The following is a 14692-nucleotide window of genomic DNA, read 5'->3' as shown; positions in this document are numbered from 1 at the left end:
TTGGAGCCACAATAGAGAAGGCCCTGTCCCCTCTGAGCTTCCTCCTGGATCTCGGTACCTCCAGGAGCAGCTGGTCAGCTGACCTGAGAGACCGACAGGGTATGTGGGGATGAAGAAGCTCAGAGAGGTAAGGCGGGGCAAGACTGTGTAGACATTTAAAAACAAACATAAGAATTTTAAAATTAACTCTAAAAGACACAGGCAGCCAGTGCAGAGAGGCCAGCACAGGGGTTATATGCTCTCTCTTTCGAGTTCCTGTTAGGAGTCGTGCAGCCGCATTTTGAACCAGCTGCAGACGTGAGAGCAATGACTGACTGACCCCCACATAAAGTGAGTTACAGTAGTCCAGGCGGGAAGAAATAAAAGCATGGATCACTGTTTCAAGGTGCTGCCTCGAAAGAAAAGATTTTAGTCTTGCCAGTCGCCTTAAATGATAAAAACTGGACTTCACCACTGCTCTGATTTGGTTGTCCAATTTAAAATCACTGTCCAACTTAAAACCAAGGTCAGTAACAACAGATTTAAAATAGACTTCCAGGGATCCTAAAACAACAGAGGAGGACTCACAGGGACCACTGGGTCCAAACACCAACACTTCTGTTTTCTTTTTATTAAAATTTAAAAAGTTTCGAGCCAACCAAGCTTTAATGTCGGCTTCATTTACTGCCTTGAATATACCTGTTCTTTGGGAAAGGGACTTGTATTTCCTTCATTTATCCTGTTAAAGTCTCATTGACATGAAAAAATGTCTTTTGTCAAAACAGATTTGGCCAAGAGTGTCAGAAATTCTGAATAACAAATATCACAGCAGTTTTATAAATGTCATTTAAGGGACCAAAAAAGAACTGGACTGGTTATAATGAAGCCATCATACTTGAAAAGCAGGTGATTTCTTTGTGTTATAAATAACCCACTCATTATGATTACCAACAAAACACACTGAATTAAAAAAAAAAACACAAGCCCCAGAAATTACTTTTCAAACTACACTGGGAATGTGGCCTATGAAGTGCTTGTTCCAGCAGATGGCGCAGTTGTGCAACATTTGAAACCATGTCCCCCGGGGAGTGCGGTTTGTAATAGAAACTGAACATGAGCACACAGAACCCCACACAAGAACCAAAAGGTCAATTGAATGGAGAGTGAAGGGCAGCAGTAGTGATGCAAATGAAAACTGAGTGCATGTAAAGCAGGCTGCAGGTGCTTATTGTCACTGTGATTCACTTGGAGGGCAGTGAATCTGAATGACTGACTACAATAATTTGCCTGCGTTTCAGTCTAGGCGGTGTTACAGTGTTTATGCATGAAGGCGAAATCTCAGCTCTGCGCAGTGCAACTTAAAGCACCTCTGATGCGTCTGCACATACTGGCAGACTTTCAATCTCTTCTTCCATACTAAACTGAAAATACTGACGTTATCAGTACTCTGCTTTGTGCTCATCCCAGGAGGCTGGATGTTACTCAGGGGGGCGGTGCACCTCTTCAGACCCCTCCCGCCCCCAACCCACTTCTCTCTCTCTCATACACACACAACACACAAACACCGCAAGCAGACAGGCAGGCTGGCAGCCTTCTCACTACAGCCAGCGCTTCTTGGAGCCGCAGTCACAAGCAGCATCCCATGCCTTTCACCTGCTTGGGAGTAAAACACGCGTCCAGTCCGTGAAGCAGCCACGAAGGGCAGGAGCACCGAGGCGTCCGGGTAAACATGCTGGAAAACGGGAGGAAAGTGTTCAAGGAGGGTCTGCTGGAGAAACGGAGCGACGGGCTGCTGCAGCTCTGGAAGAAGAAACACTGCGTCCTGACCGAGGACGGCGTGCTGCTGCTGCCGCCCAAGCAACACGACCACCAGCAGCATCACGGCGGCGGCGGGGACGCGGGCAAAGTCAAGGAGCTCCACTTCGCCAACATGAAGACGGTGGACTGCGTGGAGCGGAAGGGTAAATACGTGTACTTCACGGTGGTCATGACGGAGGGGAAGGAGATCGACTTCAGGTGCCCGCAAGACGAGGGCTGGAACGCGGAGATCACTCTGCAGATGGTCCAGTACAAGAACCGGCAGGCGATCCTGGCCGTCAAGTCCACCCGGCAGAAGCAGCAGCTGCTCGTGGTGCAGATGCCCGGACAAAAGACCGTGCGCAGCTCTCCGAACGTAGCGTGACCTGCGGCGAGTCCCGCAGACACTGGTGCACGATTTGCGGTAAGACAGCTACAGGAGAAAGCGGTGGAGGGGGCTCCCCCGGGTCCGCGGACCACCCGGGGGTACCCTTTAAATTAAAAAGCGTTTATCTTCTGGATGTTTGAACCAAGAGCAGGGACGCGTGTTTTACTGTCAGTGGTCCAACTAATCCCACGAAACCAGGATTTATTTTGGTGAAACAAAAAAAAAAGTTTAGGAGCCCCCCGCGCGCTTTAGGCCTCCTTGTACCCCCCCTCGTGGAGGTGAATTCGCTCGCAAGAAAAGAGACTTCGACGGCAGGTTTGACATTTTATAAAAGGGTTTCTCACCAAAACCTACCTTTCGCTCTGATAACCGTAAAATGAAATGATGCCCCTGACATAATCACTTACAGTTAAGTAATTCCGACAATTCACTTCATCCATACATAACCGAAAGACTCGTGTGCGATTTAAAATAGTAGTCCATCTGTCTAAATCTAAATTTAAGCTAACTTTAAACTGGTGTAAAGATTCATGCACTAAAGTTTAAGTAAAGCTGAAGTGAAACATCGCGTGCCAAATTACGCGTAGATATGCGCAGACTTTGCAGGCGTATTCGTGAAGGTGCGCGCGCACATGACGTGAAGCCCACAAATGCGTCTTAAAGTGTTCTGTAGGAGCAGCTGGACGGAGCACGTGCAGCTTTTGGTCCAGTCAAACACTCAAAGCCAGCCTGAACCAACACAGATGTTTGTTTTTCCCAATTCACGGTGAAAAATAATCCGCATCAATTACAAATATGGCACAAACCCTCTTACTGAAGAGTCATTAGAGTGCATTATCTTTAGTTTAAACCCAAACCGCTGTTAAAACACATTCACTGGTTTTGTAAGAGGAATAGATTTCAAAAGCGATCCTTCCCCCACAGTAAATGTCCATAGATCAGGATTTTGCTGTTCTGTGGTCTTAATTAAGTGCACTGCAGAGGAGGAGACTGAGGACATTATTTGGAGATTATAGCATTTGCTGATGCTAATACTGTTAGACTATGTGACAGCAGAAAAACTCAGCAGAAATATGACTTTTTGTATATTTTGCTATTTGTGTTTATTTCTTTCTTTTCCATGCAAAAGCATAATGATATAAATAATGCATACACGCGCAATAGCCTGACTAACTGATTGCATCTGCAGGTTAACTCAGCTGGTGGATGAATCTGAACCCGAGGTGCATCTCTCCCTGCCGCTTCCCCACCGAGCCTCCATTCTCCAGGAGAACCCCTCTTCCATGCGGTGGTTTCCACAGACCTGCGCCTCGCCCTTTTTCAGTACAGAGACTTGTTTCACAAAAGACTCATGGACAAAAAGCATGTGAGAAAAAAAGAGCTGTGTTCTACCATGCGATGGGTTTATCTCTTATTTATTAGAAGTGTATATATATATTTTCTATAAAAATGTTACATTGTTGATAAATGGAAGAGGAAGGAGTGGCTTTGCGGTTCATAGCCTACAAGGCCATTGGAAATAAGCTTGCATATGTATTAGGATGGATATCGTAGGTTAGCCAAACCAGTTCACTATTAGTAGAATGTGTCACTGTCCATTGTTTTATTTTTCAACTGAACCAAAGACTCATTTCAAAACAATTTTTTTTCGCTTGTGCAGTGTTATAACTCACAATACTGAAGATCTGTAGGGAGTCTATAAGCTGATATACCTGCTCAGTATATACAAACATTATTTTCCGCTCTTCATTTGTATAGCGGCAGTATATGGGAGTGTTTTACGGTGTAAATCGATCGTAATTTTGTTTTTGTTTTTTTGCTGCATTCATAGATACAGAAGTTGTCTGATATCTTTGCTTTATGTGAGTCTTAAAACTAAAGAAGATGCTAGCTTATCACACTCAGCTGGTTTTCAGTGGTTACAGAGCAGAGCTTAGTAACAGCAGAAGATTATTAGTGCAAAGTAAAGTGGATGTGTGTGAGTTACAACACTAGTTTGCAGAATCTGAGCTGCAATCTGAGACAGGTTCAGTGGTTGTGCTAAATCTTTTCTGGCATGGCTGAAACAGAGAAGGAAAACTTAAAGAAACAGCAGACAGTGCCAACGTTCTCAGAGTTGTGTGGAATCAGAGATTGTAAAGCTTCTGTTTTTGAGTTTTACTGTCCTGTTAGGGGCCAAGCGAGTCTTTGCAGAGAGCTCATGTGGCTTTTAAGTTATATTAAGTTTCTTACCAACTTCTGAAATTTCAGGTTCATAGGAAATCCAAGTCCTTATTACTTGGCGTATTAAGTGACTACATAAGCATGATTGGGTTAACAGTATTACTATAGTGATTGTAGTATGTCTGTATGGACCCTACCTCCTCCTTCAGGGGCGGGCCGATCTGAACGAAACTTTGCACAGACACTCATACAGAGATTATTGACATTTATACATAAAAAAAGACCTATTTTAAATGCCAGCTCTTTTGATTTCCATATTCATAGTCTCCCCAAATGCAATGTTACCTTCTCCACTTGCAATTGGTTTCATGTGTCACGTTAAACCTACTTGGCCCGTGTAAAACTTAATGGTCATCAGAATTTGATTCTTTTAGAAACTTTGTAACTGAAAGAATCAACTAGTAAAAACTAGTAAAGCGCTATACAAATACAGACCATTTACCATTTTACCATTTGTTCAAATCACTGCTAAAGACGGAGAAATTGAAAAAAGTGCTGCAGGTCCAGATTTTGAGTTGTTCACTGTGATACTTACTATCAGTAAGTAATGTATCAACAAGCATTGTAGTTGTACAAATGTTTCTCTAATGTCCATGTTGCACAACAAAATATTGTGGCATTTAGACCTGATAGGTTTTGTTTTCCCAGTTAGCTGTATTTTGATAGGAGTTTGTGAATTTAAGCTAGCCAGCCATCCAAGTAAAGCTAAAGCACCGTCATTCGCTGTGCTAACAGACATTTATCATGACCACTGAGATTCTTTCTGTCTCTGTAGCAGCTCTGCCTCTGAGAAATGTTTGTAAAACCACAACACTCGTTTGCAAAGTTTTAATAGGCATGACATACTTTTCATGTGAAAGCAAACAGACCGATAATACTTTGAAACGGTGTGGTACATGGCAACATTTACAGGGACATGCTGGGTAATGGGCTCAGAAATGTCCTTGATTGGTTTTCACGATGGAGGAATATCGTGCTGTCAGGAAACATTTTATCTCACTGTGGCTCATGTCGTTTCCTGTTAGCTGGCAGTTTCCCTCTGCTATCCCCACTTGCCAGCGTATCACCGGCAGACCAGCACATGTCTCCGTGTTGTTGTCATCTCCCACACAGGGTCACAGCTTTGCCCTTTATCTAATGCAACTGGTGTGATGCTTCTCTGACATTCCTTCCTGTTGCCATCATTACACACAGTTATAGCTGTGCCCTTTGTAGCCACTGTTCAATTTCTTATTTCAACGTGAGATCTATTTTCATACCTCGATACAAGATACATTCCATTAAAAAAAACAAAAAAGCAAGAAAAAACCAAACCAAACTCAGTCTGTTGTCTCCTGTGCTTTCTTCTCCTGTAGCGGCAGATGAATGTCAGCCCTGCAGGGACTTCTCCGTGACCTGTTTAACTAGCTGCTGCTCTGTCCGTCTCCAGCCTTTCAGTGCTTTACAACCCCTGAACCTCTCACCCCATGTTTCCTGCTCTAAAAGTAGAAACCACAGAGAGAATTGGGTTTCACTGGCAGTTGTCGTTGCTCAGATAAACTGAGCGTGTAATGTCAAAAGCGCACGTGGCTCCAGCTCCTCCTCTGTTCAAAGCAGAGTTAATTTCATTAAACATGGTGCATGTGACAGGCAGCACTCTCTCCAACACAGGAATGCTGGACTACTCTGTGTGAACCATGTCCTTCATTACCTGTTCTACTTAATGTTCTTATCAAACAGAGCAGAGGCTCTAAGGTGAAGGCTAAGTATGTTTTTATTTCCTTGATGATCAGTGCTACAAGCTGTGACAACAGCAGTACAGGCAGAATGGTTGCGTAATTATCAGTAAGTTTGTGACATTAGCCCACTGGTCATACCAGGACAAGTTTGGAACAGCAAAAATACTTAAGTTAAAAGGTTCTGTTGCTTCTGAGCCGAACTTGTACTTTCGTTGTTGTTTTTGGCAATTTACACATTATTCTGAACACCAACTTTGAACAAGAAGAGATAGAAAAGGGTAACAAACTCAGTGTTTGGCACTACTTATGGATACAGTTTTGAAAATACTCAGTTTGCTGAAGGAAAGAATAAAGTTTAACAAGTATCCAGAATGATCTTTCTAGTTAAAGAGATCGCATTGTTCATTTCCATCCAGTAACACGTTAATTCCAGAGTTTTACTGCTAACAATAAGTGCATCACAGTCAATGTTTTCTTCTTAACCTAACAAAAGTGGTTAGCTTCTGTGTTCATTTGTAGCTCTGTGTTCAGACTGTCCTACAAAGCAGAGAAAGGATCAACAAGGATACGATTACAGTTCTTGCTGTTGTTGGAGACCGTCCAACATGGCAGCCGGCCCCTCTGAACTAGCCGCGGCAGCTGCTCTTCAAACATTACTTAAGAAGCCTCTGTAGTTCCGTCTTGGCATGTAGGATGAGCGCTAACTCATTCCTCACCATCAGCAGCTCTCTTTGATCTGGAGTATGATGTGGGGGACTTGGTTTTCACGATGGAGGAATATCGTGCCACATATAGGTGCATGTGGCTGCGAGTGATTTAGGAAGAGCATCTAATCCAAACTTGTGGGGTCCCTTCGGGATACTCCGCTGCCATTGTTCCACCACCGGGCTACTCACAGGAAAGGACAATTAAAAAAAAAAAAAAGGTTTCTTCTGTATCCAGCCTATTTATCAAGATGCTCACTCAATATCTCCAAACAAGAAGCTGATTCAAAACAAGACTATTTTGGGCGACTGGATTCTGGCTTATCCTTTATATGTCAAGTCCAGAAGTTAAAAGTTGACTGTGATATAAATTGAATCAGTATATCAGTGTCACATTTTAATACCTTCACCAGAGTTCTCTGTATTCTGTATTTTCCTACAGGTATCCCGCACAGACAAATTTGGGAATAATGAATAATTTCAGTTGTGACAAAAGGGCACGAAACAGAACAAAATCACACACATTGTACTGAAACTTGAAGCTCATCTTTGGTGCTGATGGAAGTTAATTCCACAGTGAGCAATTTCATAAGACCCTTTTGGATGAATAATACAAGTTTTAAGGTGTTGCACAAGCAATGCAATAAACAATGCAGCATAACAATTTAAGAATGAAGAGAGTAAGACACTAAACTAGCTCGTTGAAAGTCTTTATATGTTAAAAAAAGAACAGCTAATAGGATTTAAAGGTAGAAACTAAGCCAGCAAGTCTAAGATATTCAGGTCTATTTCCCAGACTTGAAGTTCACAGACAAATATATATATGTTTAAAGGTTGGTTTCATGTCCGACCACCTGCACAGGTTAAGATGGATGAAGACAGTGCAGGATTTTGTATGTTACATTTGAATGGAGCCTGCTTGCTTCAGGTGATGCTGTGATGAAGTTCAGCTGGCAGACATGCCTAGAAGTCTTTATCCCCTTCCCTTCTATAGTATAAACATGTAAAAAGAGCATAAACTCATCACTTAGTGTGTCTGTGTGTCCTTATCTGTTGCATTTAGTTTGTGGTGGATTTTCTGCCTACAACGCTTCAAGTCTTAAAAGTACATTCTTTACGAGATCCCTTCCAAAGCTGAGTCTTATATATTGCATTTGGAGCAGGTACACTCTGGCCCGGGATCTTTAAGCAGACCATTTGTATGTATGCCACAATACTGGCACTCAAATGGTGCATAAAAATTGTCAGGCCTTGTTGATTTTATAGTAGTGAATTCATGTGTCCATAAATTGCAGAATATTCCGGGTAACCAGCAACCTTCCCTGGATCCACTATTATATGATTAGGCTAAATGACTTTGTGAGAACTGCAGTATATGAGTGCCTCGGGCAGTCGTTGATCCTCAGACTGCATATCACTCATGTACAGTAGCTTATACGCTTGTTGAGAAAGTCGATTTAATTTAACCTAAGCTATAGTTCAGGTTAGCTTAGTATAACTTAGTATTCTAAACTGGTGTGACCACTTAAGTTGTTACAAATTTGCTACATTGTCTGTGTTTTACTTTAGCAGACAGTCGGGCGTTGTCTGCTCCTGCCACCAACTCTGTAAGGAAACACAGTTCCAGGAGAGTAAAAGCTGTGGAGCTGTGTTTCTGACCACCAGATGAATTTGCGTCTATTAGTAAACTTGTTTCCTCCATAATGTTCTTTAGCTGTATTTGCTATTATCTTACTGGAAGTGGTGGCACTGGTTCCTGTCCACAAAAAGAGTAAGTCACTTGTCACACACTCTTCCGATTCTTTTAGAGGGTTGCCAATCAATATATGCCAGTCAGTGGTTTTCTTTACTCCCATTGGTTGTGGCTTCAATCGCAGTTCCTAGCTGAAGGTAGTTTGACTCAGTACCTGTTTAGTTTGTGTCGCGAACGATTATGTAACCTGTTTTTGCTACAAGTCACTGAGGCTACATTCACACGTACACGGGTATTTTTGAAAACTGAGATTTTCCCTTTTCGTTTTAAAAAAATATCCCGTCCACACGTGCAGTTTTGAAAAAATATCTCCGTTCCCATGTGTGGCCCGGTCATGGGGAATGAGACAGGACACAGGAAATACTCTTTTGTGGGCTTTTTTTATTCTCCGACTGTACTCGGAGGAGCACAGTTTTAATTCTGTAGTTTTGAGTGAAACGGCAAAATTTAACTATTCCACTGGCTCAGCCTAACACTGCCTTTCAGGGTCTGAGACAACAGTAACTTTCATATGTACATGTTAAATTCAAACACATGTAAACGCTAAAAACAAAATGTTGGCCAATCAGACGTCCAGGAGCCTAGGAGGGAAAGAGTAAACAGGGTTTTGTACCCTCACAAAACCTTAAGTACTTCTGAAAAGTTGCCTAAGTGCCAGCTCACCTCCACCGCTGCCTCTTGTGCCCCGTCCAAAAATGAGGGGTCCTCGGTGATGAAAAAAGGATTATGAATAGACTCTTTTTTTCATTCTTCTTCTTTTTTTGTTTTAGTTTCTGGGTTTTCTTGCCCGCGATGGCCTAGGATGCTGTGCAGCTTGTTGGAGTTTCCGTGCCTGTGCTCATCCGAGGCTTCTGCTGCCCCAGCTCCTTGAGCCCACTCTTCCCAGGGGAAACGAGGGTGCACCCTGTCGCCTGCTGGGACTGCTCCCCGATTTTGGCTCAACTTCCTGAACAGATTAACAGGCCAGACTGGAACTGTCCATCTTGGGGTTACTATAATGTTCAGCTAAATGATATGCTGCAGCTATACAAAGATATGCAACATGGATACAATAATCTCATTTCATTTGCAAATTGAGGAGTGTGGATTTGCATGCAGTCATCATGTTTGTTAGACTTTGCACAGCAGGCGTCTGAAACACCTCTGACACCTTCATACTTTAATACATAGAGTATATTTTTCCCTTCGATTGTTAGTTTTTAAGGATTTTTTTTCTTTATGCTCAGCAGTTATGAAAAGGTGAGGTCAGCAGACCAGGCAACCTCTGATTAAATATTTATGAGCCACACATCCTGCCACTGGACCAGCAAACCAGTTTTCTTCCTCATGTAGTAACTATGCCCCGCCTTCATATAACATTTTGATTTTGCTAATGTGCCTCTGTTATCTGACGCACACAGCATACTTTAACTCACTGTTTATACAGTGTGCAGAAATATGGCATGGTTTTTACAAGTGACAGCATTTCACGAGCAGTATTGTGCTTTTCTTCATAAGCAGTCTGAGAGTCAAATGCTCTACTGCTTTACGCTTGCTCTGAACATTTCCTGGTTTGTTTTGCTTTTATTCTGATATTTGTTTGCTTGATCATAGAAAAAGGTTTGGTCCACAAGTGTTGTTAACCGCTGTCTAAAAGCCATAATCATCCTCAGCTGCCACTCTTATTGTGCTACATCAACGTCGTATCACGGCTCGTGTAGCAGCCGCTCAGATTGCTTCGTTATTCAAAGTGGCGAAGCGATAACAGGTACACAAAGAAAGGCCCATTATTCTGGGACATCTGGCGTCAGCCCGACTCCACGGGCTTCGTCAGACGGGGAAACAGCTCATCAGCGGAGAGAACGGAGTGCAGATTGTTCACACAGTAGCTGTTTTATTTTCTCCCTGCTGTGTGGGTGGAAGATAGATAGGTGTAAGACTGCTATACGGTGCTTTGTTCATGCTGCACGTTACAATCAGAGCCAACTTGTTTGAGCTTTTGTCTGTATTCCTGATGGACTGCACACCAGCGAGTGCTCCACTCAAGTTGCTGTTTTTTTTGTTGGTTTAATCTAAGTTTCATTATTCTGTAGTCGGAACGCAAAATAAATGCTGCCATATTTTAGACCTTCATTTGAACTATTGAGCATTTTTAAACCATTATGCTTCATGTGATTAGCTATTAGCCGGCTGTGCAGTGTGGTAAAGCCATATAAAGAATCCAGGAATACTGAACCATCTGTTTAGTAGTACATAAACTGTGTGTTTTATAATTTCTATGTAAATGACCCAAATGGAAAGAAAAAAAAAATAATTATAATGAGCAAGGCAAGCTGGCTCTTTGAGAAAGTATTTCAGCTTGTCAGTTTGCCCATTTCATTCCATGTGTGTATGTGTGGGCACAGACTGGAGTTTCAGTTATGCAAACATGTCTCCAGGCAAAAGTGCCGTGGAATATAAAATCATCGCTGGGCTTCTCTGTGATTCATAGACACTGTGACGTGTTTGGGGTTTAGTTGGTTTTTATCAGATAGCTACAGCTTTGTATTCCTTATAGCCTCTTTGCTTGAGTTATATCACAGATTTTCCTGTTAGAGAATGTTAGGTTAAGATAAAAGAGAAATAAGCAGCAACCTTTGGGGCTGAGAAGTGAAGCCAACATTGAAGTGTTTGAAATAGCTGTTGCTCTAGTGGCTACTTGAGGTTGGCTCCAAAAGCAATCAATCCCCGTTAAAACGTCGCACGGTTACCTCCTGATCCAAAACAAACAAACAGTTTTTGCATCTATGCATTATTTTAACGTCCCATATACGGTACTAGCACTTCAGCTTTTGCAGTGTACTTTGTCCCTCATAATTACAGCAGTGAACAGCAACCTGGTCAACCTGTGCATCGTCAGAAAGCCATGGACAGAACACAGAGGCTTCACAAAGTTGCTAAACTGAAAAGAAGCATGCACCATGGCCAAGATATATTTCTTCAATGCCCAAACTTCAAAATGTGACTTATCAAGGCAAGTTTCATCAAAGCAGAGGAAACAGCTGAGTCCAGCATTTTCAGACAAACTGCAGTTTTGCAATATTTGCCTTTTCAGTGCTGCCAGTTTGAGTTGTGATATTCAGGCTGTGAAAAATATGTGCGGCAACAAAATGAATATTTATTATTTTGCTTTTACATCTCAATACAGTGTTTCATTGATTGCTCCAAACTAGAACTGTGAGCTGGTTACAGATGAGGACAGAATCATTAGCCTGCTTTCCGTGTAAAATGTGAAATTCATTTAAAAAGTGCTGTTCAACAGAGCAGGACGTTTTGAGCTCTGCTTTTCCAAACATCTTGATTTTATTTCACATGCTTATATTTTACTTTTATTTTATTTTGCGGAAAGAAACAAAATGATCCACCCCACAGGACGTCACGGGACTCTCCAGGTTGTCCTTGGCATACTTCAGCCTCCCCCAAAGGTGTCTCATCTGGAGAAATGGATTTTTTGGCAGTCCATTCCCGTGCTGGGTTCTGGTGAACATCTTTGTGACACTACAAAGTCACTCACTACTGTCTTGGCAGTTATTCCGGGGTCTTTAGAGACTTCTCTCACTAGTTTTCCTTCCAGAGTCTTTGAAGTCTTTCCTTTCCTACCTCTGCCAAGCTTGTTCTAAACTGTATGGCTTTCTTTGAATTTCAACTAGGAACACTTGAAGCCCTTTTCCACTAGTACCTACTCCTGCCGAGTACTAAAAACTACTACCTAATGGAAAACCCTAAAAACTGAGTCAAGTTGAGGCGAGCGAGCCAAGTAAGTGCTAGGACAACAATGGAGTAAATGCATCTTTTAATTTTGCGGGTGTTTTTGGGTTGCTGTCATCAGCTTGATTCTCTTGTTGATTCACTTTTTTGTAACTTGCATGTGATGGTGCCAAATATTTCTTTTGAAAATCAAAGTGTTTTGGAAATCCAGAGGGTGTAAAGGAGTTATTATTTTTTAATATTTAACACCGTGCCTTTATCTCTGCTTTTATGTTTGCTACTCAAATACACCTTTTCTCTGTGTCGCAAAAAGGAACTCCCAAAAGCCACGCTGCTTTGCAACAGTTTAGTGGCCTTTCATGCGATCAATAAAAAAAGCATGAATTTTAGATTAGAATTGAATAATGACACGGCACATTGACTAATTAAAGCCAGAAGGAAGTAGATTTTCTTTATCGACTCAGACAAATGTAATTTCTAAAATTCAACACAGTCAGGTGACCGTTAATGCACCTGTGGGTCTTTTTCTATTCAAACTCGTGCTGCTCTGTTTTCAAGCCTGTTCAAAATGCATTTTCAGTCATTGCACCTTGTTAGATGTTGACATGCCCTCTAAAAAAAGTAAATACTGTGTCCTTAAATAGGAAAAGATGGTGTTTTTTTGCTCCAGCCCTGGGTGGTGTTGGTGTAATTCAAACTGTTCTTTACTCTGTGTATGTGTTGAGTCTGGAGCGTCTGTAGATTTGGCTTTGCTACCTGTCTCTGCACTTCAACCCTCTCCGTACTTGCTGGCTTTAGTCCTACATGACCTCCCACACACAGCAGCACCTGTTGCCAAACCACCCAGCAGAGGCAGAGCTGGTCAGCTGGCTCAGCTCTCCTTTCTCAGTGATTAGAGAAGAAAGTTGGTGATAAGAGTAGAAATGTCACCTTGGTCCTTCTTCCTGCTAAAAAACTCCATAAAATCCTGAGTGAGGGTTTACAGACACAGAGATGTGTTGGCTGTAAAACCGAACTTTATGAGATCAAATTTTTTATGACCAACCGACCTTTGGGAGTTACAGAAATCACAGAACTTGCAGTTTAGCTTCAGCACAGATCTGTCTCATCAAAGCCATTTTGTAAGAGGGCTACAAAATCAGTATTTCAGTTTAGTGAGTTGAAAAAGCAGATTCCAACCGGCTCCTGAATTAGGTTAATCAGTGTGGCCCTTATGCAATTAAGGGGGAAAAAGTACAGAATAATCACCCCAATCAAAATGTGAAGAAGGAAACTATCCACAGAAAGCAAAACTGTGAAGGACTAATAGACTCAAACACAGCTGTTATCCAACTGCAATAACACATCTGAATACTACAAAAAAATGTCCATCACACCACTCTTGTGTTAATCTATGCACGGCCTGAAGCATGTGTGTGGGAATGTATGTGAATGTTTTACTGTTATATCTTATTAGTATTTTAAGTATTCTATCTATTTTATTTATTGAATTTTATTGTTTTATTTATATTTTGATATTGCTAGGGATGATGCAATGATCGGGGACCATTCTTAATTTCGTTGTTCTCATGACAATGACAATAAAGTTTCTGATTCTGATTCTGATATGCGTGTAAGTGCTGCTGAGGCCATGGGCTGTGACTAGAGGAACTGCAGCTTTTGTCACTTTGGTGCTGGCTTTATTTTTCGGCTCCTGGGCTGCTCCTTGGCCATGACTGAGTGGATGTTAGGGGAAGGGAAAAAAAAACGAGAAACATAGTGAGATATTTTTACTGACACATCTAGGTCAACACACTGACTTACCAGAGTCTCATGGTGATATTTATCAAATGAACTGAAGTTAACTAGCCTGTTGACCTTCTCCCCACACATATTTAAATCCTTTGTAAGCGCTGCGTCATACAGACTGGTTTAAATAAAAGAGCGTTACAAAACTTTTCATCCCTAAATCTGCATGAATGAAGATTTATTGAACCACACTGATATGAAATCATGTCATTTCAGGACTATTGCAGTAATAAAGAAAATACAATCACTTGGTACATGTTTGGTCTTGTCTGTCTCTTCTTCTTTTGTTGGCTGCTTTTTTCACACAGGCAGGTTTTTGACATATTGAAATATAGAAAGTCCAAAATGTTTGCAGATCTGAACAACAAAAAACCGTCATAAGTAGACACACAGCACTGAGGAAGGGCAAAGGGCAGGGGGCACTCAGACAACATAAACACAAGGTAATAAGACTAGTGGAAAACAAATTAAATGCAATACAAGGCACACAAGATCAGAGATGATCAAAATAAAACTAGAAGCAGCTTACACTGAGAGGAGAGGACTGGAGGAACATAGTGAAAAGAGCACAAATAACAGAGAGCAAGAGAAAAACACGATACACACAAAACCCAAA

At 41.8% G+C, this 14692-nt stretch overlaps 1 protein-coding gene across 1 annotated transcript; it reads left to right on the top strand.

Annotated features, from left to right (window-relative positions):
• The first annotated feature begins 1333 nt into the window (after positions 1-1333).
• Positions 1334-4862, top strand: phlda1 (pleckstrin homology-like domain, family A, member 1). Its single transcript, XM_085437714.1, has 2 exons — positions 1334-2200; positions 3354-4862. The coding sequence occupies exon 1, from the start codon at positions 1709-1711 to the stop codon at positions 2159-2161; it is 453 nt and encodes a 150-aa protein (XP_085293840.1). The 5' UTR covers positions 1334-1708; the 3' UTR covers positions 2162-2200; positions 3354-4862.
• The last annotated feature ends 9830 nt before the right edge of the window (positions 4863-14692 follow it).

The sequence above is a fragment of the Copadichromis virginalis genome, linkage group LG17 (genome assembly GCF_057382275.1).
Source record: "Copadichromis virginalis isolate Kocher_CV1m ecotype Utaka linkage group LG17, C_Virginalis_male_GT1.1, whole genome shotgun sequence".
NCBI lineage: Eukaryota > Metazoa > Chordata > Actinopteri > Cichliformes > Cichlidae > Copadichromis > Copadichromis virginalis.
This window is presented reverse-complemented; position numbering and strand designations above follow the sequence as displayed.